This window comes from Zonotrichia albicollis, chromosome 8 (assembly GCF_047830755.1).
Source record: "Zonotrichia albicollis isolate bZonAlb1 chromosome 8, bZonAlb1.hap1, whole genome shotgun sequence".
NCBI classification, from domain to species: Eukaryota; Metazoa; Chordata; class Aves; order Passeriformes; family Passerellidae; genus Zonotrichia; species Zonotrichia albicollis.
The window spans coordinates 30,410,403-30,434,975 of record NC_133826.1 but is presented as its reverse complement, the minus strand read 5'-3'; the positions used below and the strand labels follow the sequence as shown (position 1 = coordinate 30,434,975).

Here is a 24,573-nt window from a genome sequence, read left to right as displayed (position 1 = left end):
GCCAGCACCACCGTGGTGCGTGGGCTCACACCTGGGGCATGTCCAAGTGCCATCAGGATGGGAAGGAGCAGCCTGTGGAGCTCAGTGTAGGGGTGTGCCTGTGCCTCTCAGAGGAGAGGCCATCTCACTGACTGCCCTCACTCCAGGACTGCATCCACACATCCACAGAGCAGGTTTGCCTGACTTACCTTTGAAGACTCGGGTGGCCCAGCGACTCTGGAGTTCTGAGATGGGCATGATGGCTCCTAGGGGCTGGATGAGGCCGATGAAAGCCAGTGTTGGCTTCTCCAGGTCAGGGGGGAACACGAATTTGTAGAGGGGAATCTGGTTCTCCACCACCTTCACGCAGCCGTCGAGGAACGGGAAGGAGAAGCTGTATCCTGTGGCAAAAACTACGGCATCGACATCTTCCCTGGTGCCATCCTCAAAGATGGCAGATGTCTCTGTGAACTCCTGGACGTTCGGCTTCACCCGCACCCTGCCCGAAATGATGCGGTTGGGCAGGTCGTCGTTGAGAGTGGGGTGCTGTTGAAAGACCCTGGAAGGTGCAAGCAGCCATTAGGGCTGGGAAGGGAGTTCTCTGCTCCGTGTCCTGCTCCAGCTGCTGCTCCTACTCTGGGGCAGCTGCCCCTACACTGCTGTCTCCAAGAGTCCTTGGAAGGGGCAGTGGTGGCTGGGCACAACAAGATAATAACCCAGTCCAAGCACAGGGAGCAGGGAATGGCCAAGCTGGGCAGGACACAGAAGGAGGCAGACGATCCCTTCTAGGCAGGGGAGTGTTTGGTGATACCTGTGCTTCGGCTTGAGGCCGTAACGTGAGTGATCGAACCTGGCATTCAGCTTCTTCTCCATGAAGTCACACGTGATGGAGGAGCTGAGCAGCCCCTGCAGGAACGTCTTCAGGCGGGTGGTTAAGATGGTGTCGATGGGGTAGCCCTGATCTCCAACGCGGTTGAAGATCCACGCACCCCTGCGGGTGCTGAGGAACACCTAGACAAGGAAGGAGGATCTCTGCCTGAAGGTGGGGCAGTCCTGGGAGGGCTGCCCTGCGGGGGACGTGCCCTTGCCCTGGGATCACTCTGCTTTTAAAGCAGCGTGGGTAAAGACCCAGAGGGCAGAAGGAGCTGGTGGCTGGCATCTCGCAGGGGAATAGGACCAAGTCTCAATTGTCTGGCAACTGGGTTTGGCAGGAGTTTGGCAGCACTGCCAAACACAGCGAGTGCTGACATGGAGAAGCAGCTCTGCAAGTGCCTTGGTCCTGGTGTCCCTGCAGAGCTGACAGTGTCCCACAGGGGCAATCCTGCTCGCTGGGACCCCCTACTCCTGCTTACCTGCTGGGCTGTTTGGCTGATCTCCACAGCCAGGTCTGACCCCGAATTCCCAATCCCGATGACAACAACCCTTTTGTCTCTGAAAGCCTGAGCATCCTTGTAGTCTCGGCTGTGGAGGTAGCGGCCCTTGAACTTCTCAATTCCTGTGACCAGAAGGAGGAGGGATGCTTGGCTTCCTGGTGCCAGGTTGGAAGATCACCCCCTAAAGACTGGAGACACTCCCTTACCCCACCAAACCACTCCTGGGGAGCACAGGAGCCCGCAGCAAGGCAGGGAAATGTTGAGGCCAGGGGGAAAGCAGCAGGGAGAATAGGGACAGGCATGGACTAGCTTTCCAGCGTCTCTGGTGTCCCCTCACACCAGTGTACAGGGCCGTACCTGGGAAGGAGCCGAGCGGGAGATGAGCGTTGGTGTGGTGCCCACTGCACACCAGCACGGCGTCGAAGACGGCCGCCTCCTGCTTGCCCTCACTCTCGGTCAGCACCTCCCACTGCCCGCTGCTGGCGAAGTCGGGGCGCTTGGACACGCGGCACACGCTGGTCTGGCACAGGGCAGCGCTGTCAGGCCCCCCGTGCCCCGCTCCCGCCGCCACCGCCCCCTCGGGCCCCGCGCCTCACCCTGAAGCGGATGTGGCGCAGCAGGTCGAAGTGCTGCGCGTACATGCGGAAATACTCCATGATCTTGGAGTTGTGCATGTAGTTGGGGAAATCCTCGGGGATGGGGAAGTCGCTGAAGCACATCATCTCCTTGGAGGTGTTGATGATGACCGAGCGGTAGATGCTGGCACGGCCGTCCTCGGGGTGCTCCTGTGGGAGGGGGCCACAGCTCAGCGCTGCCCGGGGAACGATGGGGAAGGATGGCTGGGGCTGATGAGGATCTTCTTTTCATGGAGCCCCTGTCCTCAGTCTCACCCAGAGGATCCCTCTATGGCCGGCTGCCCTCCAATAGCCACCACGGACCCCTGTGCTTGGTGCTGACCCCAAGCAGGACACGAGGCCAACAGGGTTTACCTCAAACCTCCAGAGGCCTCCGATGTCGCCGGTCCTCTCGAAGCAGACGGGCTGCAGCCCCTCCTGGAGGCAGGCTTTGATGGCGCACAGCCCGCTGCTGCCCCCGCCGATGATGGCCACCTTCTTCGCCATGCTGCGCTCCAGCGCCGGCTCTCTACCTGCGGACAGCACCGGACAGCGGGCCTGAGCTGTCAGGGCTGCGACTGTGCAAGGTTTGACCCTGCTCAGGGAGGTCCCAAGCAACAGAGGCAGCCCCTCAAAAGTTTGTCTGGGGTTGCAAAGCCGCTGCTGTCCCCCGCCAGGTGTGGACCTGGCCAGTGCTGGGTTTTGCACTACTGTGGTGCCGCCTCTGGACGCCTGGAGAAGAAATCCTACCGAGTGTCAGGGAGCCTCAAAGTCTCCCCGCCCGTGCCATGGCCCGGCGATGGAGGTGCCCTGAAGTGCTGTGCCCTGCTGTGGGGACCCACAGCTCCCTCCCCGTGGGTGACAGCCCCTCCGCCTGCCCTTTGCCCTCTCCCTTCCCCGCGGAGATGGCTGTCGTGCTGTCGCGGTGCCCGCTGGTGCCGGCAGCTCGGGGGACAGCCTTCACCGACCTGCGGCCGTGGGACGAGCAGCCCAGGGAAGGCTGGCGGCGGGCACGGGCCCGTGCGAGGCTCCGTGCTCCGTGAGGCCGGCCCGCGGCCCGGCTCGGTGGTGCGCAGCGTCCGGGAGCGGGGCCTCCCCCTCCGTCACTCCTCCCACGGGCGCGGGGAGAGGAAGCCCGGACCCGGCTGGCTCCCGGCCGCCTGCTCGGCTGTTCATGCAGCGGCGGCGCCTCAGCCTCGACCGGCGGCCGCAGGAGCCGTCCCAGGGCATGTGCTGCGCGGGGACACGGAGCCCATCCTTGTGGTTGCGTGCTTGGTAAACAAGCGCTGTCCTGGATTTTGACCCTAAGATTATCGGGATCAGCCCACGCCCGCTTGTTGTGGTACCCGGGGTGACGCACCGCTCTGGCTGCTCCGGGGGCAGCCGGCACTGGATCGCCCACATCCCTGCTGGGCCGCTGGGCTGGGTGTGCGGGCACAGTGTCCCCATAGCCACGGCTCACCCCTGGGCTAGCAGAGTCCTTGGTGCCAGTGGGACCCCGGTGAGAGGAGCACCACGCTGCTAGGGTGTGCCTGGTATGAGGGTGCTGGGACCAGCCAGGAAAAGGCTGTCCCTCACAGACCATGTGGATCCAAACTTGCTGCTGGCTCCTGGCACACTCACAGCCAGACAGCCCCTGAGGCTGCGGGGGAAATTTGCTCTTCCATATGCAGAGAACTTTGCTGTAGAGCTGAGCAAGGCAGAGGGGCCAAGCTCTGCAGCTGAAGTGGTTTTAACCTTATAAACTCATAGTATGTTTGCAGTAAGCTTAATAAAGCTCTTTCTGTCCCTTGCTGTCAGCAAGGGCTGATCTCTGCCCGAGGCAGAGACGCTGAGCTGCCAACCCACACTCTGTGCCTGCCTGTCAAAAAGCATCAAAAGCATCTTACCAAGCAAGGGATCAACACGGGAATGGAGAGCTGGCAGCACAGGCAGTGCTACTCTTCCTGCTCTGCTGTCAGCTGGCTTCTGGCTCTTGCAAGCTCTGCACAGACTGCTCGAGGGCAACAGGTACAGGGGACCTCTCTGAGCTCTCCACCGCTCTGCTGTTGCTATGAAACCTCTGTGCAGGCTGCCTCTGAATTTGCCCTTCTCCCTGCAGGAGGCTGCACAGCCTTGGACTTTACCCCCTTGTAGCTGGACTCAGTACACACAAACTGTGCTGCCGGGCAGCAGGGGCATGCCATGACATTTTGGTTGAGGTTGGTATTTGGATGGTTGATGTCTGTGGAAATTCACAGTCCCCCATACCTGGCAAGCCCCCAGGATGCAGATTGTGTGCAGCAGTGCCTGCTGTACGGTGTCTGCCCTGGGCTGCCACAGCGGGCAGAAATGCCGTGGGACAAGTGGAGCAGAACCTCCTCTGTCCTATCATGGCTGCACCCAGGCTTGGAGGTGACAAGCACAGGAGAGCAAAGGTCTCTCTGGTGGAGCTGCAGAGAAGCACAGAAGAGCTGAGAGGGTGCCAGGCAGCCTGTGACCCAGCAGGGCTGTGCAGGGGTGATGGTGGGTGCTACCAGGGTCTCATGGAGTGTTGTGCAAGTGAGTCGAGAGCCACTTTTTGGCACACAGGTGTGTGGGAACCACAGATGCACAACAAGCCCTGCCCACCCACAGTGTGCCACCTGCCTGTGCTCCCACAGCCACCACAGGGCTGGTCCTCTGGGGCAGGAGGGCTGGCTGGAGTGTCCTGGTGCTGCTGTGCAATTGCCAGACTGGCCCAGCTGGCTGCCAGGCCTGCAGTGCAACCCAGGGGATTATTTTTTGGTCAGACCTGGAAGCTTCACTGTTTCACCCTGTCAGTGGGTCGGGGTTCATCTCCAGGGGAACCTTGTCATGTCAAGCACTTCCATTTCAGCCCCTGTAAAAGTGACAGTGACAGGGTGCTCATACCAGCAGCCATCAGGCTGCTCCTGTGCACACTCCACCCAGGAGAAGAGCACACTTAAACACTGCCTGGCCTTAATATGACTTAATTAGTGTTTGCCAGGGCCTGAGTGCACTTAGACCTCAATGACCACAAAGAGCCTCACCTGGGCCCAATCCCTTTACCCATGTGCCAGGAGCACTGTTGAAGCTGATTACATGAGCTCAGTCTACAGCCCTCACTCTCTGCCTGGCTGTGGTGTCTGCTGAAGTGTGTTCTATGATTTTCTGGCTCAGTCTCGGCCCCAGCTCATTACAGAGACTCCTTGTGGTCTGCTCCTGCCAAGGACCAGCAGCCCTCTGTGAAAAACAGGCTGCCAGTGGTGGCAGGGGAGGAAAGCCAGCCTGCCTGGAGCACAGGGAGCCGTGGCCGTGGTTGGCAGAGCCAGGGCCTCTTGCTGGAGGAGGTGCAAGCAAGGCTCAGCCCTGGGGCTGGGTGTATTTCTGGGCTCTGGGAAGGGGCTGGCTCTGCAGGACTCTCTCTGCAGCCTGGAATATGCTATTGATCGGGAATTGCTGTGAATGCATTGTAACCCCTCAGAAACTGAAATCCCTGTGGAGGGCAAAAGGAACTGGGAAACTCTGGACAAGAGCTTCAGGAGCAGGCTGCTGCTGGGGGCTGCTCACTGTTGCCCACTGAATGATCAACCCTTCAGTGCCACTGTCCTTTCCCAGTGACTCTGGGGGCCACGTGCTTGACATGTAGCCTTAGTGCAGCACTTAAATTGAGAGCAATAGGGAAGAGATTGCTTAGGGAGGCAAAGCTCTGCCTAACTCTGAGGAAAGAGCCCTGTGGGTCCCCTCCAGGCAAGTGTTGTAGAGCAGGCTGTGCAGGGTATGCTTGGACAGCAGCATGATCAGTGTATTTATAGGATACAGATACAGGGGTGATTGCAGAGAAACCTCTGCAGAGTCACAGCTACCACGTACACCACGGGCCATTGCAGGTGCCCAGAGAACATGCAGATTCACAGTATGAGCAGCGAGCTGCCGGCTGGGTGTGCTGAGCCCTCCCCAGGCTCTGCAGAGACTGCTTTTGGTCACCAGAGAACAGTCAGCGCAGCCCCCGCCTGGCGGCCCACGGGAGGGCAGGACAGCACCAGACATCTGAGTGCAGGCCTGGAGCCTGCAGCACCGCTCGTGGGGAAGCCTTGGCCGGACTGACGGGCTTCAGGACGCCCCTTCAGCACCAGAATCCCGTCCTGCGTGTGCTCAGAGCGGCAGCACAGGGCCCCTGCCGTGTGCCGAGGGCGCTCAGCGGCTCCAGAGCGCGAAGAGGGCGGGCGCGGTGGCCGGGGACAGCCAGCAGTGCTCCACCACGCCGTAGAGCGCGTAGCCCAGCAGCAGCCCGAAGAGCACGTCCGTCATGTTGTGCCTGCCCAGCATGACCCGCGAGACGCTGACGATGAGGGCCCAGAGCACCACGAGCACGCGCAGCGGCACGGCCAGGACCAGGTGGCGCAGCACGAAGCGGCACACGAGGGCGGCCCTGGTGGCGTGGCCCGAGGGGAAGGAGTACTTGTCCACCGAGATGGTGACGAACATGTCCATCTTGTTGTGCGTGGGCCGCGGCCGCTTGACGAGCCCCTTCACCACGGCCACCATCAGCAGGTCCAGCAGCAGCGCTGGGAGAGACAGCAACAGGGGTTACTGAGAGTGGGACCATCGGCCAAGGGACATCAGCTGTCAAAGCTGCCTGAAGGTGACGTTTCTCCCCATGGCTGCAAGACCCCTGCAGGAAGAGCACAGCACACAGCTGCTCTTGGCCTTCTGCATCAGCAGGAGCACATCCTCAAGGTCTGCTCCTCTGCACGCACCCCTTCTGCACCAGCAGCCCCTTGGCCTGCCACAGCCTGCACCCCAGGGCTTTTCTCACTGCAGAACCTGATCTTGCCATGACTCTGGGCCCAGTCTCCTCCTGCAACAGAGGCATGAAGTCCCCAGAGCTCCCTTGCTGGCAGTGCTGACTCTGCACTGCTGTCTGCCCTGCTGACCGGGGTCAAACCCGCTGGGTGAATGATCAACCCACTCCCCTTGGGCACAGGTCAGCCAAGGGGGAATGCTCAGCGCTGGTGGCCTGCCAGGGCTCCTGGGGTCTGCCTGTTCCCTGCTGCTGGGGGAAAAGTTAACCTTGCTCTGGTTCTCAAGAGATGAATCAAGGATAAATTATGGTGACTTGCCTCTGAGGGCTAAAGGTTGTTGTCACAGAGGAGGCAAAGCACCTGTGATAAATGTTCAGACAGTATTTGGAAAGAGCAGCTTCTCATCTAGGGCAGAGGGTACTTTCTCCATCCCTGTTAGCTCAGCTTAGCACAGCACCCACAGTCAGGGCTACTTCTTGTTGTGTGAGAGACCAACTTCTGTTTGTCCTAAGACATTTCTGGACACCGAATCTTTTGGTCACTTCAGTTCATTTCCTTTGGTTAATCATTTAAGACCAAATTTCCTTTTTGTTTTTTTCTCCCCGACATGTAAAACTAGATTAACTGCTTTTTCTCTTTCTGCACAGGATCTGGGAATTCAAGTTGGACATGAGGGAATCCTCCTTCCCCACAGGGGTGCTGCAAGCCAGGGACAGATCCCCAGGGAGATGGGTGGCTATGCCCAGAGCACTGAGGTGCTGGGACAGCTCTCCTCGGAGCAAAGGTTAGGCTGGAGGCATCCAGTTCTGCTGTGGGGCTCCAGTTTAACCACGTGCTGCTAGATGAAAAAGATGCACAAAACTATGTTTCCCACCAAGCAAATTTCAATTCGAAATTGAAGTGTGAGATCCTAATTATTTGCTGCTTAATACAAGACTAACAAGGGAGAGAAGGTCTGGTGTCCTAGAGCTATAACAGTTTCTAAATATGCAAAAATTAATCCTCTTAAATAGTGTTAGGCTGTTCTGTGTGTGTGAAATACTACAGCACGCAGGATTAAAAGTCGTGCTTTAAAACAGGTTTCCTCACCGGCTGCAACAGAACAATCCACGAAAGCCCTGCGGGCATGAAGCCAAGGGTCTGTGTGCCAGAGCAGCTTTGCAGGGGAAGGCCTGGTGTCTCAACACTGCCCCTGGAGCGTGCTGTGGTGACAGGTGTGGGGAGCCGAGCCTTCAGCCCCGAGAGCGTTTTGTAACCGCGGGAGTTTGCCAGTGCGTGGTGCCAGCTGTGCCAGGTGACTCGTGGCGCTGCCACCGCGCCCTTCAGCCCGGTGAGCCCGCACAGGCTGCTCAAAACCCGCCGGTGCTCTCGGGTGGTGTGCTGAGCCCCGTCCCTCGGGTCGCCCTCCCCAGCCCCCCGGCTCACCGAAGAGCAGGTTGAGCAGCACCTCCCTGGCCGCGGGGCTGTCGGTGTGCCAGAGCCCGTAGACGGTGCCGAGCACCCAGGGGATGCCGTGCCCCGACACCTCGATGACCTTCATGAGCGGGCGGGCGCTGCCCCAGGCCGAGCCCTCCCCAGCGCACACCCCCAGGCGCTTGGAGGCCCACAGGTCGATGGCGAGCAGGGAGCTGAGGGCGATGCCCACGAAGGACGGGTTCAGCTTCATGCAGTCCTCCTCGGGCAGCGGGACGGCACCGGCGGCGCCGGCGGGCTCCCGGCGGCGGGACGGGCTGTCCGGTGCGGCGGGCCCGCGCTGGCTCAGCGACAGGAACTCCAGGCGGCCGCCGCTGCCGGCGCGCCGCTGCTCGCGGCCGCTCCGGGGGCTCGGCATGGCGACGGCGGGCGGCCTGCGGGAGGCGGGCGCGGGTCACCGGTCACCCGCGGCCAGGCCCGCTCGGAGCCCGGCATGTCCCCGTGCCCGGGGCCGCTTCCCTCTCCCGCTCCCCGCGCCCTGCCGGTTATCCCCGCCCCGCCCGGGCGCGGTGCCCCCGCCGCTCTCGGCGCGTCCCCGGTACCGGGCGGCCCCGGCGCCGCTTCCGCTTCCTGTTCCGCTTCCGCCCGTGACGCGCGCACCGCCCACCGGCGCGCACGTGCCCGCCGCGGCCGGCGTACGGCGGCCGGCGAGGGCCGGAAGAGACGCGGCGGCGCCTTCGCCCTGCCGGCGCCGGTGCGGGCGCCGTACGGCGGGCGGCGATGCGCGGCGGGCGGGCGGCGGCGGGACCGGCCGCCCCCCCGGGCCCGCGGTGACGGCGGCTCGGCCGCGGCCATGGGGTGCCTGCAGAGCGTGGCCTGCAAGGCGCGGGTGCGCCGCGAGCAGATCGTGGTGTCGGACGTGTCGGCCACCATCGAGCCGGCGGCCACGGCCATCGAGGAGAGCTCGCCGGTGGTGCTGCGGTACCGCACGCCCTATTTCCGCGCCTCCGCCCGCGTCCTCATGCCGCCCATCGCCCGCCGGCACACCTGGGTGGTGGGCTGGATCCAGGCCTGCAACCACATGGAGTTCTACAACACCTACAGCGACCTGGGCGTGTGAGCAGCGGGGCACGGGGGGCTCCGGGGCGCGGGGTACGGGCTGGGAACGGCACTGGGGGCTCCCCGGGAGCTGCACCCCCGGTATTGGGTTGTGCACCCCGGCATTGGGTGCTGCATCTCTGGCATTGGGTTCTGCACCCCGGCATTGGGTTCTGCACCCCGGCACTGGGAGCTGCATCTCTGGCATTGGGTTCTGCACCCCGGCATTGGGTTCTGCACCCCGGCACTGGGAGCTGCATCCCAGCTTTGGGAGCTGCATCTCTGGCATTGGGCTCTGCACCCCAGCATTGGGAGCTCCACTCCTTGCATTGGGTTCTGCACCCTGGCATTGGGAGCTGCACCCCGGCATTGGGTTCTGCACCCTGGTACTGGGAGCTGCACCCCGGCACTGGTTTCTGCATCCCAGCATTGGGAGCTGCATCTCTGGCATTGGGAGCTGCATCTCTGGCATTGGGCTCTGCACCCCGGCATTGGGAGCTGCATCTCTGGCATTGGGAGCTGCATCTCTGGCATTGGGCTCTGCACCCTGGCATTGGGAGCTGCATCTCTGGCATTGGGTTCTGCACCCCGGCATTGGGAGCTGCATCCCGGCATTGGGAGCTGCATCTCTGGCACCCCGTGCTGCTGCCCCAGCACCCTGTGCTGCCCCTCTGCCCCAGCTCTGCAGCCACCCACGGGCAGCACCATCACCCCAGCCCCACTCCCTGACCCCACAGTTGCTGCCCCTCGGGCCCCACAGCAGCTCCCACACCCTCCAGCCTGGACCTCGCCCCTCCAAGGGCTTTGTGGCCGCTGTCTCCCACCAAGCATTGTTTCTCCTTTGGCACTGAGAGTGGAGCACAGGCTGTGCTGGGGGAGTTGCCCCCTTGGCTTGTGTTACAAGAGGGAAAGGTTGCAGTGCTGGGCAGAAGTGGCAGCAGGAAAACAGCTTTCCCAAGGCTGAGTGTGACTTGTGGGGATGCCGAGGGACAAGCTGTTGGCTCTCTGTCTGTGTCTTGTGCCTTTGGAAAGGGGTGATGCCAGAGGGGGGATGTCCAGAGGGGTCTTTTCTGCAGCTCGCTGTGGGCTCCTGCTGCTGGTGCCACCGCTCTGTGGGTGCTGGGGAGCAGCAGGTCCTTGTGCTGCATCCTTGTGTCGCCACAGATGGGTGTGCGTGGGGCATGGAGCACTTGGGGACGTTGGAGGATGGCACAAGTGTGGCCCCAGCCCCTCTGCTGCAAAGCTGCTCCAGTGTTATTGCCACACCGTGTTGGTAGCATGGCCAGCAGCAAAGACTTGGGGCTGAATCCTCCCCACCAGCCATATTGCAGGGGTTTCATGGTGCCAGTGGCAGGCTTAGTTGTGGGATTCAATTGTTGTCTTGGTGTTTAAGGCATAAAAATCACAGACCTGCTGCAGGAGGGGGCTGCTGAGGGGCTGGGCCTGTGCTGTGGTCACTGTGCTGCATCTGGGGGACAGGGAGGGCTGTTCTCCAGCACATAATGTAATCACATGTTCTCCAGCACATGTAATCACCAGGAGCTGATTAAGGGGAGAGTGATCCCAAAGAGACTCAGCAGTGGGTTTTGGCCCAGTCAGTTTAATTGCAGGTTAATTAAAATGGCATTGTGTTCGAGCTGCATGTGCTCAAGGAACTGAAGCTGAATTTGTTCTCCAGGGCTGTCCCTGAGAGTTTGCTGCAGGCAGGCAAGCAGAGGGTCCCTGGGCTGCCATTTCCCTGCTCATCTTCCTCTTCCTCTTCACCAGGTCGAGCTGGGAGCTGCCCGACCTGCGGGAAGGGCGAGTGAAAGCCATCAGCGACTCGGATGGGGTGAGCTACCCCTGGTACGGAAACACCACAGAAACCGTGACCCTGGTGGGGCCCACCAACAAGATCTCCAGGTTCTCGGTGAGCATGAACGACAACTTCTACCCCAGCGTGACGTGGGCCGTGCCCGTGAGCAACAGCAACGTGCCGCTGCTGACCAGGATTAAAAGGGACCAGAGCTTCACCACGTGGCTCGTGGCCATGAACACCACCACCAAGGAGAAGATCATCCTGCAGACCATCAAGTGGAGGATGCGCGTGGACATCGAGGTGGACCCCATGCAGCTGCTGGGGCAGCGGGCGCGCCTGGTGGGCAGGACTCAGCAGGAGCAGCCGCGGATCCTCAGCAGGATGGAGCCCATCCCGCCCAACGCGCTCGTCAAGCCCAACGCCAACGACGCCCAGGTGCTCATGTGGAGACCCAAGCGAGGGCAGCCCATTGTGGTGATACCTCCCAAGTAGGGCGTGCAGCCGAGCCCCCCTGGCTGCACACGGACAGGGCTGCCCAGCCAAAGCTCACCTCTGGGCTCTCCCGCCTTTCTTGTTGTGCTTGGAAACGTGGCTCCTCCTCGGGCACAAGTAGAGCCTGGCTGGCACAAGGGCGCAGAAGAGGGTTTGCTGAGCTGGAGGATTTCCCGGGAAGCGGAATGGAGTGCTTGCAGCTGGCGCAAAGGACTCGTCTCTCCTTGTGGGGCAGCACGAGCAGCATGAGTGTGGTTGAACCGTGCCCGTGGCAGACGCTGCTTCCCACGCAGCCAGAGGGAGAAGCAGAGGCTGTTCCTGTCCCCGTGTCCCTGCCGTGTCCGTAGCTATGCATTTCAGATCCATGATCCCCCCATGCCTGCCCGCCTCCCGCAGTGGGGTGGGACCGGGCGGTGCTGGGGGCGGGCCAGAGCCCGGTGCCACCGCCCGGGAGGGGTTTCTGCAGCCCGGGGGCAGCGGGACACGTTTTGCATGCGTCTGGGTGTGTTTGGAGTAGTTGTGAGTGTAGGAGATGCCATAGCTCTTTTCCGTCTTGGGGTGAGGTGTAAGGGCAGGCTAGATGTCCTTTTGTTGTGCGGTGCACTAAGTCTTCGCATCCCTCAGCCTCCCTTCTCTTTGGGGAGCAGAAGGATTGTCAGCCCAGTCCGGGTGGGAATGGGGGCCGTGCCATTCTCCCAGCCCGGGTGCTCTGGGCGTGTGGGGTGCCCAGATCAGCCCAGAGGCACCCCTGGACTCGCTTTGCTTCACTGCAGACCCCCTCCCTTGCTAGAAGTTGGGTGCTCGCTCATTTTCCACGCAGATGCTGCCTCACGTGGAGGCCTCTCCCAGCCTCCCATGGAGCAGGGTGGCTGCTGGCTGGGCCACCAGTGCACGCTTTGTGGTACCTCCCCAAGCCCTGTGCGAGGCAGTGATGTGAGTGGAGGCCGTTCAGGGCAGGCCTGGGTTAGCCGGGGAAGGAGGAGCTGAATGTGCTGCCTGGGGCTGCCTCCTGCTGCTGCTGCTGTGCTCGGAGGGGTCACAGGGGGATTTATTTGCCTTCCTCCTCCCTCCTTGCTGCCTGGCTGGCTGGCACTGGCTGCTCCGTGGGGCAGCACGCTGCTGTGGGATGCAGCTGGCAGTTCCCAGGATCTCACCCTGGAGCTGCAGCAGAGGGATAAACCACAGCTGTGCTGCTGCTGCTGCGGGTGCTCCGTCACTCCTGGGCAGGTGCTTACAGCTTTTGCTGCTTTCTCTGCTCTGTCCTCCCTGGCACGAGCCCTGCAGCTCCTCCAGCTCGCAGCCCTGCCTTCCTCACACTGCAGGGAGGCTGTGCTGCCCTGGGGATGCAGGTCATTCCTGCTGGGAAGGTCCCTGTGCCATCCCGCTGGCAGTGCTGGGTGACACTTCCCTGCACCCGGACCCTGCCAGCACAGGGGCTCCCGAGGCATCTTAGACCAAAAATCCCTGTGAAATCCCCCTGCTATTTATTGCCCTCAGTAGTATTTGCTGCTGATCCAGTTCTTTATTTATTATTTTTCCTCTGGGAGCGTTTCCTTTGGACGCCCTGGTGCAGCAATTCCGTGTGCCGGGGCTGGTGCTCCCGCTGGGCTGGGATCCTGCTGCTTTCTGTGCCTGGGTGGGTTCTGCAGGGGGCAGCCTTGGAGGGAGACAGGGCTTTGAGCTTTGGTTTGCTGTGTTTTCTGCAGCAGAGCTCCCACAGGGAGCTTGTGGTGTGGGAAGATGTCCTGCTCTTGTGAGACTGTGGTTTTGTCCTGATGTGGGACCGATGGCAGCTTGTGCCATCGCTGATGTTTTGTTTTTCAAAAAGTGTGTGTGGAGAGGGGTTAGAAACTTGAAATACAATTTTCCTTAAGGACTGGGGGAGGAGGGGTAAGTACCTTTTTGGTTTGAAGTAAGGCAGGTGTATACTTTTGACCCAGGGGGACAGAAACATCTCTGGCAGCATCAGAGCTGAAACGCCAGAGGAAGGGGCTCCCCAACAAACAGGTGGCTCCAAGGTGGCCTTCCTGCTGGGAGAGGATGCTGTGTCCAGAGGCTGCGTGAGCCAGCTCCCCAAAACCCACGGGAAGTGGCTGCAGGCTGCTGTCAGCCCAGGGAGTGCTGTGGCACCGCCGTGGCTCCAGCGCCTGGGAGAGCAGGGACGCTGCTGCAGGGATGCTGTTGGACCCAACATTGCCACCTTTTGGGACTTGCTGGCCAGGCTGAGCCTTGGCACTGAGACAGCAGTGGCTGGATTTCTGTCCATGAATGTCTGCAACATCCTGGTGCCAGGGTCAGGCTCCGTGCCTGGCTGTAGCCGTGTGCCTGACGCCCCAGGGCTGCCCCAGCCTGCAGGCAGGTGTTGGCTGAGCCCCGGGGCAGTGCCTGTGTTCACCTCTCCAGGCTTCTGCCAGGCTTCCATTCCTGCTCCTCTGACAGCTGGATTTGATGCACACTCGGTTTGGTGCACGGCTTGTCTTTGTGGGCATTTCCCCGTTAAAAAAGAAAGGGGAAAAAAAAAAGTTTGCAAAAATTGTTTGCAAAGAAACACGTGCAAACAGCGTTTACAGAAACGCTCACACCTGGGTGGAGATGGAGCTCTGGGGCTGCTGGTGCTCAGGGGAAGGAGGGAAGGTGTGGGGGAAGAGTTCCCATGTAGGATTCTGAGTTTGGCTCATTCCCTGTGGCTGGATGAGCACTCAGACTCCTGGGTTCACCCCCATGGGATGCTCTCCCTGTGCCCCCCTTCCCCACCAGCACCCCGTTATCTCAGGGAGGGGCAGCCCATGGAAATGCCCACCCTCCTGCTCCCTGTGCCCTGAGCGCCCCTTCCCCTCCTTCCCAGCCTCGGGTCACTTATTTATTGATCTATTTATTTATTTATTTATTGGTATTTATTGACAACTGGAAGTCGGGGTGCGGCGGGGGGGGGGGCTCATTTCTGCTGCACAGTGGGGGCAGCTGGGTCTCCCCCACACCCAGCCCCTGCCTTTGGGGTGCTGCTGGGGTCCCCAGGCTCCCATCCCCTTTTGGAGAGGCAGAAGGGGAAGCACACGGTGCCTGCAGGGAGGGCACCCGGTGCTGCTCCCTCCCTGCAGGAGCTCGGAGTGCTCCCTGCCCTGCCCATCCCTGTTTACTGACCCGGCCTCCTGGTGCCTCTCCCGCTGGATTTGCCCTTTCCAGCCCCTGGAGAGGGCGGGAGGAGCCAGGGTGGGTGAATGTCACTACGGAGAACAGACCCAACCAGGTATTCTGCTGCCGCGCGGGGAAAATCAGAGAGAGAGAGAGAGGAAAGCTGGTTCTGCAGAGTGCCTTAAACACAAATGACTTTACCCAGTAGGGGGCTTGGACTTGTGTCTCTGGATGTTATTACCAACTCGAAAAAATGTTGCATTTCACTTCTCTGGGATTAAAAGAGAACTACTGGAGCTGTACTGGAGCCAAACCTTGTGTTTGCTTGAGTGTCTCTGGCTGGTTTGTACCTCTGGGGCCGTGGCAGCACCGGGGAGGGAGCAGGCAGGAATTCATGGAATTTCAGTGGCTGTCCCTGCTGCCTTTAAGCCCTTGGGTCTGGTGACAGAATTTGCTCCACTTTGTCCTTTTTGGTGACAGAATTTGCTCCACTTTGTCCTTTCTGGTGACAGAATTTGCTCCACTTTGTCCTTTCAGGTGGCTTCTGTGCTGTCCCAGCGAGGTTCCCTGTGCTGGCCCTGCAGTGCCCTGCCCCAGGGCATGCTCTGAGCAGGCTGTGGGCACAAATCTGCCATGGGGCTGTGTCCTCACACCTCCAGAAAAATGGGCAGTTGGTTGGAAAGCTTGGAGGGGGCAGAAGTTCCTTTTTCCCTTAGGAAAGCAGATCAAAGTGAGGGAGTAGCAAGAAGCCCAGGAGTTGGTGCAGCCCAGCCATGGGAACTAGGAAAGCTGCCCAGCTTGATAAAGCTGAAAAGCTACACTGAAAAAAGATGTTTCACTTTTGAAATTGTAGCTTCCCTCTCCCCTTTCTTGCAGAGTGGAAGAGTGAGCACAAAAGTCAGCCCAGGGACCAACTGTTCCTATCTTCCAGTCAAAATAATACATGGGAATAATAAGGAGTTTAATAATGAAGGTTCATTCAAAAGCCATTTGGGGAAATACACCAATATTCACTGCATAGCTCCTGAAGGCAATTAGAAATTAATAAACCTATTTTTGGGGGGGAGAGGGGTAATGAAAGAGGGTTGTGGGTGCTGCCTGAGGTTTAGTCTGGAGGGGGATCTCACTTTGCTCACCTTGAACATCAAACCCACCAGCCCCACTTGCTGGGGGGGTACATTTGTGCCCAAGTGAGCTGATTTCTTTAACAGCTGCTCCTTTTGAGCATTGCTGGCTGTGCTGGGCACTCAGGGGTGCTGGCAGCCACGCTGTGAGCTATTCAGTGAGCAGCTTTCTCTCCTGCTGTTAAATTAAAACATTGCTCATCTCTTGACAAATCCCTGAGAAGGAGGTGTGGGAGAGCAGGAGTTTGCACGGCTCCTGTCGTGCTGCTCATGCCCCAGGAGCAGGGAAGGACCTGCCCTGCAGCCAAGGACGAGGCTGAGGCACATTGTTCCTGCCCAGCAGGGACAGCACAGCTGCCTTGTCTGAGAGCCTGTGCCCTGGGACAAGCTGTCCCTCCAAAACTCCTTCCTTGCAGAGCAAGAACAAGGGCAGTCTGTGCTGCCTGGGCACAAATCCCAGCTGGTGCCCACAGGGAACACAGCAAACTTGTGGGAAAGACAAGGGACACTGCAGGTAGTACTGAAGGTCAGTTTATTTGCTTAATTCCCTCTCCCACAAAACCTGGAAACCATCACCTTCCAGCAAGAGACAAGAAAGCATTAAGAGGTGAGAGGTTTAGCTCTGCAGCTCCTCCCCTACTCGTGGAGCACAGGTTAGATGGCTGCTCTGAAAGGCACACAGCAGCTTGGAGCCCCCAGAGCTCCTGGCCCAGCAGGACACCCCTCCTCAGCACACCTCGGGGCTGACACCAAACGGGGGGGGGGGCAGCACAGCAGGAGCCCTGCAGTGCCATCTGGGGACCAGGCAGGGCTGGGCTGAGGCAGGGAAACACCCAGGGCTTGGTTCTGAGGGATGGGGTGGAGGGACAGGAGGGCTGGTACAGGGCAGGAGAACACCCAGGGGTTGGTTTCGGGGGGATAGAAATGCAGGGAAAGGAGGGCTGGTTCTGGGCTGGGCTGAGGCAGGAGAACACCCAGGGTCAGAGGGGATGGGATGGAGGGACAGGAGGGCTGGTTCAGGAGGGCTGGTATAGGGCAGGAGAACACCCAGGGGTTGGTTTTGGGGGGATAGAAATGGAGGGACAGGAGGGCTGGTTCTGGGCTGGTGCTGAGCTGGTTCAGGGCTGATTCTGAGCTGGTTCTGGGCTGGTTCTGAGCTGGTTCAGGGATGGTTCTGAGCTGGTTCAGGGATGGTTCTGAGCTGGTTCAGGAGGGTTGGTTCTGGACTGGTGCTGAGCTGGTTCAGTGCTGCCATGCAGCAGCAGAGTGCCAGGACGAGGCCGTGGGTGATGCGGTGTCAGAGGGGCAGGAGCTGGGCTCAGGAAGGCTCTGGCATCCCAGCAGGACAGACAGACAGACAGCCAGGCAGCCAGCCCTCACTCTGGCTGCGGGGTGTAGCGCAGGTACTTCTTGCCCGAGGGCAGCTCCTTGGTGAAGACCCCTTTGGGGAAGAGCTTCTTGGCCTCCTCGTCGGCTAAGGTGGGCACCACCATGACGCTGTCACCGGGCTGGGGGGCACATGGGGACAAACGGGGACAGTCAGGGGCTGGCAGGGCTGGGCACGGGTGGCACTGCCCCCCTGTGAGTGCATGTGCCATGCCTGGAGCCAGCAGTGAGGGCAGAGTGGGAGCTACACCAGGAGATGCCCAAAGGGAGAGCTGTGCCACCTGCCAGCCCTGCCAATGGCATTCCCAGGGGAACAGGGAGTAAGGAGGGGAGAGTTTGAGCCTCTCTGTAATACTGGATAAGGCACAGCTTGCCCATGTCTGCCCATCCATTCCTATGGTTCAGGCAGCCCTGGGCAGGTGCTGCTGGCTCCCCCTTGAATTCCAAGCCCTGGGGGAAAGATCTGCTTTGCTGGGAGGTGGCTGAGCCAGCCCAGCCCACTGGGATTTTATGCTGCAGCAAACAGGAGCCTGCAGAGGCCAGGCTGCTCCAGCTGCTGCTTCCCCCAGCCTGTGTGCCCCTCCAAAGGGAGCTGGCTGCCATTCCATGCCTGTTCCCAGTGCCCTGCTCCTCACCTTCCAGTCCACAGGGGTAGCAACCTTCTTGTATGCTGTGAGCTGCAGGGAGTCCACCACTCTCAGGATCTCATCAAAGTTTCTCCCAGTGGTGGCTGGGTACAGGATAGAGAGCTTCAGCTTCTTGTCAGGGCCAAAAACGAACACCTGAGCACAGGAAGACAGTGTCAGGAGCTGGGCACGTTTGTGTGGCTGCTCTGCTGGATCTGCTCAGCCCTGATGCTCCTTCCTTTCCTGGGAGATGCTGAGTTGGGACAGGGGAGATGCCATGGAGCAGCTGATGCCCAGGGAATGGGCTTTTGCTCTGGGAGCTCCTGTGTCCAACACCAGCTTGTTCTGCTGCCTGTGCCCTTCTAGTGCAAGCACAGGAAGGGAAAGGCAAAGCCCAGCAGACAGAAATGAGCTGGGACAGGCACAACTAGAATTGGTAGATCACCATGATACAACCCAAGGGAGCCACCCCAGCTGCTGGGGGTGGCCATGCCCATGCAGGGGAGCTGCCCCCAGCCCCAGGGCAGGCTGGCAGCCGTGGCTCTGCTCTCTGGGACAGGCAGCACTCACCACACGAGCCGTCAGGGGCATGCCGTCCTTGTCCTGCTCGTCCGGGTCCAGCATGCCCAGCTGCACAGCCAGCTCCCGGTTCTTGTCAGCGATGATGGGGAAAGGCAGCTTCTCTGCAGGCTGCTCCCCGTTGTAGGCATTGATGTCCTGCAGGGACACAGCCGTGGCACGACCCATGAGTTTGCAGAAAGCGGGTGACAAACCAGAAACCTTTGTGCCTCCTTGTTCTGGAGGCCGTTCTCAGGCTGTCTGTGCTCACAGCCCGGGCAGCAGGGCATGGAGCAACAGGGAATTCCTGTTAGTGACACACAGAGCTTGAACTGAGAACTGTGCCCTCTTCCAGCTCCCTCCTGCACTGCTGACAGGTGTGTTGGTGTCACAGCTGGACTGACTGTGCTCCTAAGGAATGGTGGCAGAGCAAACCAGCTGATAAAGAAAGGCCCAACACTGCACAAGTCTTGTGCAAGGCACCAATTCCATCCCATGAGTCACTCACAGCTTATTTAACTCAAGGCTCTCAAAAAACTCCACTGGAAGCCTGAGAGCAGGTGCTGGGGCACTGCTCACTCCTTTCTGAACCACTCTTGGCACAGAAGAGAGAACCATCCCCCTCCACAGCCCTGGAGGCTCTGCCTGGTGAGGAAGCAGGGAATTGGTGCTGCTGTCCTGCAAACCTGCCCTGGCACAGCACAGCAGGGAAGGAGGGCAGAGCTGAGGAGAAATGCAGCTGAATGCTCCACAGAGTCACAGGAGGCTGCAGATGGGACACCAGCAAAGGAGAGCCACCCCCTCCTCTCTTTAGAGCAGGGCTGGAGGATGAGCAGAGTTTCTGAGAGGTATTGTGTGAATCCTACAGACTGTAACTCATTCCAAAATGCACGTGATTTCCTGGCCTGGGGAGAAAACAGCCTCACAAGCCACACTGTGCTGCAATAAACCACCCATGACTCCCTCCCCTAATCACTGATTGTCTTTCCAGAGTCCAAGCTGAAACCAGACATCACAGGAGGGACTGATTCACCAGTGAGTCACCACGGTGCAGGTATCCCTGGCCAGAGAGAGCACTGAAAGCTCTGCCAGCACAGCTCAGGGGGCTCAGGCATTCCCCCAGCCCTTGCAGAAGCACAACCTCCTGCCTGGGGAGCTGGGATCAATCCCTGGCTGGGCCAGAGCCCCCAGCCCTGGAGCAAGGCTCTGTTCTGTGCCTAGGGATGGCCAAGAACAGCTGGAAAGCACAGAGTGACACAGGGACTCCTGGCTGCAGCTGGCCCCACCTTCCCAGGCAGATCCCATCTGAAACCTGGCAGCAGAGAAGTTTCTTTGTTGTTTCATGCAGGAGTTCAGCCTCCCCTCTTTCCCCCTTGCAGGCTGTGCCCCAGGTAAAAGCAGCTTCATCCAGGCAGGGAGCAGAGGTGTGTTTGGGAATGCTGCACACAGGGCTCTGCCCAAAATTCACTCCTGGCCTCAATCCAGTGGCACACAGGCTGCATGGAACACTCCAGCCTTGTCCTCACCAGCTGGATCTTTGGAGGATTTTCAGCTGTTTCTGTCTCACAGGTGCTGAGCTGACACTTCCAAACCTCTGGCTCCAAGGCTTCTCCCAGCCTCACCACAGCTTCACTGGCTGCCTCTCCATGGTTTTTCTGGAAGGTTTTCCTGCTCTGCCTCCCCCCAGCCAGCATCAAGGCTGTTCTGCAGCTTCTCCTGCTCTCACCTGAGCTTGTGCCATGTGAATAATTCCATGGCATCAGCAGAGTCAGCTCGTTGTTCATCTCTTTTTCAGCTCACCCGAGTCTGCTGAACCCCACACATCCCTGCAGGATGAAAGAGCTCAGCACTTCCCTCCTTGACACAAATCCCTGCTTTCCTGCAAGAAAGAGCCTGCCCTTCACAGAGCTGACTTGTGGAAAAGCTGCTTGCAAATTCAAAGGCTTTGCAGAAGTCAGCAACACCCTGACACCTCAGCTTTGGCCAAGCAGATGAGTCTCCCTCACAAAAGCACAACACAAAAGTTCTGTTCTGGCTAATGACATGTTGTTTGCTAATTTGTCTGCTGGTTTCAGCCAGTTTGAGCAGCACAGAAACCTTGTTTACTGGGATTTGTACATTGCTTTTCCCAGGCCCTTGCTGGGGCATTGGCCATGCACCACTCAGGTACAAAGGCTGAATTAAGCAATAAGGCAATTAGCTAATTTCTAAAGCCAGTCAGTCATGAAATAATGTCCCATTGAGTGTAGAAATTTCTCACCTTTGATGCCTCTTATTGCAAGCACCTCTCACCCCTGGAAAATACCTGAGAACATTGCCAATTTTAAGAGCTAAGGGGGTGGCAGGTAATTCACCCAAGGATTTTTACACTCTGGCCATTTCTGTCTGAAACACTCATTTTAGACCCTTGCCACCTCTAACCCTGGCAGCATTCTCCCTGGTAGCACACACAGGCTGCCTTTGAAGTTTTCCTTAAGTTCCTTGCAAGGTCCTTCACTGAGTTATTCCACTCCCATCTCTTTAATACTGCCTCATGTTCATTTTACACTTAACATTCTCCTATCTGTGATTTTACAGTTAACATGTCTCAGTTTGTTTTCTCCTCCCTGCCCCAGCACAAACTGTAATTTTCTCCTCACTTCTGATGCCTCTTTTCCTTTCCTGTTTTATTACAGAACTTCCTGAGGGTCTGTGGGTAGGTTCTGGCCTCACCTCCACACATTTTAACCCTTTCAGTAGTGGTGGGACAGCAGTAATATTGCTTTCCTCTTGTATTGATGCCTCAGGTTTGAGCTTTTCTATTTTTCAGGTTCTGTGCTGCTTTAGTGGGTGGGTCTGGGCTTCATGTGAGGGGATGCTGAGCTCTGTGCACAGAGCAGGGAGACAAAACAATTCCTTCTCTAGCTGGGCACCAAGGACAAATGATCCAAATCCCAGGCCCAAGAGCACAAACAACGTGGGCTGGAGAGAGAAAAACAAGCAGGATGGGACTGCATGGGCTGGAGCTGTAATTGAACAATTAACTCCAATATGCACATGGAGCAGAACTTCTAAAAGTGAGAGATCCCATGACCAGTCATGCATTTAGTGACCATTTTGGTTCATCTTGGGTGCAGCCCTGGCTGGGCTCTTGTGCTGCCCAAGGTGGACCCATTGAGGCCTTTAACAAATCCCTGCTTTATTCTTTAACTCTGTCCAGCCTCTGTTCTAGCTCAGCCTGCACAAGGCATCACCATCAAAGTGCAAAGAGCCCCCTGGACTTTGTGAGGTTCTCCGTGACCATGGAGAAGACCTTCCCCACTCCTGCTCTGCATTTCAGCACCGCCACGCTTTGGGATGTGACACTTGGGACCTCCAAGCCTGCCTGGGCATTTTCTGCAGGCCCTGAGCCCCCGCAGAGGCCGTACCTTGCACCAGGAGAGGTGGTCCTGCACGCTGTCGATGGAGAGTGCGATCATCTTCACGTTGCGCTTGCTGAACTCGGCTGCCAGCTTGGCCGCCCGGCCCAGCTCCGTGGTGCACACCGGGGTGAAGTCCCGCGGGTGGGAGAACAGGATGCCCCACCTGCAACGGCACGGAGGCAGCTCTGAAGGGCACCTGTGGCTCTGCTTTGTGCTGCAAGAGCCTGAATGAGGGATGTGGGGCTCCAGGGGCTCTCCAAAATGCAGTTTATTACGTCCAAGAGGTTGCAGCAGGACAGGGTGGTGGGTGACAGAGCTGTGCCCACAGCTGTCAGCTCCAGCTGCAGGCAGGCCTGGAGACCCTTAGTTTAATTTACATTGCATTCTATACTTTTCTTTGCTGAGCATCTTAATACAGTAGAACCAATCTATACCTTAACTTTTCTCTATAGCCTATCATAACTGCTATAATTCCCATATTCACGTTACTGTTCTCCAATCACTAAAAGTTAGTGCATTACAGTTTCAGCTAGAAGTTGGTTTTCAGTTTTGTTGCAGTGGGAAATTCTGAGACCTTTTTTCTGCTTGCAACATTGGCAGTCCTGTCTGCTTGGGCTTTCTGCTTGGTAAAAACATCTTCTTGTTTGGGGTGGGTTTATCCTTTGCTCTAAGCCATAAAAACCCCTTCTAACTAACACACCCTTTGCCTCCTTGGTTATCCAGTAAGACTGGCTCAGCAATTCTTTTCTTCTATATCAAAACTTGCTTCCACCTCTATTCTTTCTTCATATTCTACATTCAACAATCTTTCTGCTAAACCTATCTGTCTCACATATCTGTGAGACTTTCTTGTCAAACTTTCATCGTTCCCAACGCTGTGCAGAGTGGAGTGCAGGAACAGCTCGACTCTGATTAAGAAATTCCTGGAGTGCAGGAACAGCTCGTGGAGTGCAGGAACAGCTCGTCTCTCTGATAAGGAATTCCTGCCCGGCAACTCCTCCTTCCCTATCACCAGAAACTTCCATGAGATAAGTCCTGCTCCGGGAAACTCCCTGCACCCCGCTGCCCACTCTGCCTCCAGGATCCTGCAGGAGATGCCAGAGGAGCCCCGGGCGCTTCCCATGGATGGGGACACGGTGCTGTGTGAGGAAGTTTGGGGGAGCCAGGTGTACAGGGCAGCCCAGAGACCCCACGAGAGAGGGGGTGCCTGGCCAGGTTATTGCAGAGCTGGTCACTGATGCACCAGCTGGCCACTACCCCTGCACCTCCCCTCCACACACACAAATGTGCATCGTGCAGCTCAAAATAATGGGACAGGACCAAGCCTAAACCCAGCTGCTGCTGTGAGCTGCACTCCATTAAAAGGTAAGAATTAATCAATAGCAGGAGAGGCCAGAAGTTAACAACATCACATCATGGCTCCTGTTGCACTGACACAGCCACCTCAGCTTGGCAGCGATGGATTTTGAGTCTTTAGAGCAGCAAACACTAATCCTGCACCTCCCAGGTAAGGCAAACAGTGCACAAGAAAGGCAGCAATGCAGCCCAGCAGGACGAGCTGGAGTAAAAATGCTCTCAGGACTTCCCAGGGGGTAAAGCAAAGCCACCCCCAGCACTCCGAATTCCCTGCCAGAGACTCCTTCCACCATTTCTCAGCTCAATCCACACAGTTCTTGCTGCACCAATCTTCACGGGCCTCCGGCAGCATGACAGGAGGGGAAAGCCCTATCTGAGAGCCTTGGGAATGCAGCTGGAGGGATGAAATGAGGGCTCCTGCAGCCCTGCCAGGGCCGTGTGACTGCCACGGGTCAGCAGCAGGAATTATTGATGTGGAGCTCCCTGGCCACGGTGCCAGGAGGCTGCTCGGACAATGCCCGCGCTCTGTGAGGGAACAGCGGCGAGCAGGAGGGCAGAGCTGCGTGTGCCAGGCTGGAACAGCCATTTCCAGAGGGGCTGAGGCTCTCAGGGCTCTCACTGCCCTCTGCCCAGGCTCACAGTGCCCACAGCAGCGCCTGATCCGAGCCTGCCGAGCGCTGCCGGGAGCGGGGCCCGCAGGGGCCGTGCCCGAGTCGGGAATGGGACAGCCGGCTCTGAGGGAACGGTGCCCGGGGCAGCGGGGCCTTTGTCACCCTGGCACTCCCAGGACCCCGAGGTGTCCCCTTGGTCACTCTGGCACTCCCAGGACCCCGAGGTGTCCCCTTGGTCACCCGGGCACTCCCGGGACACCGAGCTGTCCTCTTTGTCACCTGGGCACTGAGCTGTCCCCTTTGTCACCCTGGCGCTCCCAGGACACCGAGCTGTCCCCTTTGTCACCTTGGCACTCCTGGGACACCCAGCTGTCCCCAGCGCCGCTCTGGCCAGCCGGGCTTTGCCCCTTCTCCGTCCTCCAGAGCTCAGCTCGCCCTCCGGGGACGATGGGGACGGGATTCTGCCCACCGGGAATCCCGCCGTGTCCGGCCCCCCAGTCCCACGAGGAAAAGCCACATTTTGGAGCGAGCCCCCGGAACCGTGTGACACGGGGCTCAGCGTGCGGGAGGAAAGAATGAAGGAACGCGGTGAGCGGCCCCGCTCCGTGCCGCCTCCCCGGGATGCCCGGGATCCCCGGCGGCGCCGACATCCCATCCCACCCCCGCTCCCGGTGTATCCCCAAGCGCTCACGAGTCTCCCAGGAAGTCGTGGAAGCGGATGCGACCCTGCGTGGTGTCCGCCTCGAAGTTGGGCGCCTCATCCCCCAGCAGCAGCCCCGGCATGGCTACAGCTCCCGATGCAATTCCCGATGCAGTTCCCGGTAC

At 58.9% G+C, this 24,573-nt stretch overlaps 4 protein-coding genes across 7 annotated transcripts in view; 1 reads left to right on the top strand and 3 right to left on the bottom strand.

Moving 5' to 3' along the window:
* Positions 1-4,042, bottom strand: part of LOC102065421 (flavin-containing monooxygenase 5-like) — a 5,187-nt gene extending 1,145 nt beyond the window's left edge. The window contains exons 1-7 of one of the 3 annotated variants that reach the window (XM_074546474.1): positions 3,856-4,042; positions 2,342-2,499; positions 1,949-2,137; positions 1,710-1,872; positions 1,332-1,474; positions 791-990; positions 189-538 (exon numbers count right to left, since the gene is read on the bottom strand). In XM_074546474.1, the coding sequence (XP_074402575.1) occupies positions 189-538; positions 791-990; positions 1,332-1,474; positions 1,710-1,872; positions 1,949-2,137; positions 2,342-2,473 (1,177 nt within the window). In that variant the 5' untranslated portion in view covers positions 2,474-2,499; positions 3,856-4,042. Of the gene's footprint in view, positions 1-188; positions 539-790; positions 991-1,331; positions 1,475-1,709; positions 1,873-1,948; positions 2,138-2,341; positions 2,500-2,716; positions 2,850-2,934; positions 3,431-3,855 lie in introns of those variants that run through there. The other 2 variants (XM_074546472.1, XM_074546473.1) reach the window with 2 other exon arrangements.
* FAM78B (family with sequence similarity 78 member B) overlaps positions 1-17,956 on the top strand; it is a 25,062-nt gene extending 7,106 nt beyond the window's left edge. Inside the window, exons 1-2 of one of the 2 annotated variants that reach the window (XM_074546476.1) lie at positions 8,660-9,282; positions 11,032-17,956. In XM_074546476.1, the coding sequence (XP_074402577.1) occupies positions 8,660-9,282; positions 11,032-11,554 (1,146 nt within the window). In that variant the 3' untranslated portion in view covers positions 11,555-17,956. Of the gene's footprint in view, positions 1-8,659; positions 9,283-11,031 lie in introns of those variants that run through there. The other variant, XM_074546477.1, reaches the window with a different exon arrangement.
* Positions 5,733-8,584, bottom strand: PLPP6 (phospholipid phosphatase 6). Its single transcript, XM_074546484.1, has 2 exons — positions 8,179-8,584; positions 5,733-6,516 (listed from the first exon to the last, which is right to left on the bottom strand). The coding sequence occupies exons 1-2, from the start codon at positions 8,582-8,584 to the stop codon at positions 6,146-6,148; spliced, it is 777 nt and encodes a 258-aa protein (XP_074402585.1). The 3' UTR covers positions 5,733-6,145.
* Positions 16,326-24,573, bottom strand: PRDX6 (peroxiredoxin 6). The gene is made up of 5 exons (XM_005492270.4): positions 24,440-24,573; positions 21,788-21,944; positions 18,393-18,539; positions 17,832-17,978; positions 16,326-17,318 (listed from the first exon to the last, which is right to left on the bottom strand). The coding sequence occupies exons 1-5, from the start codon at positions 24,529-24,531 to the stop codon at positions 17,187-17,189; spliced, it is 675 nt and encodes a 224-aa protein (XP_005492327.1). The 5' UTR covers positions 24,532-24,573; the 3' UTR covers positions 16,326-17,186.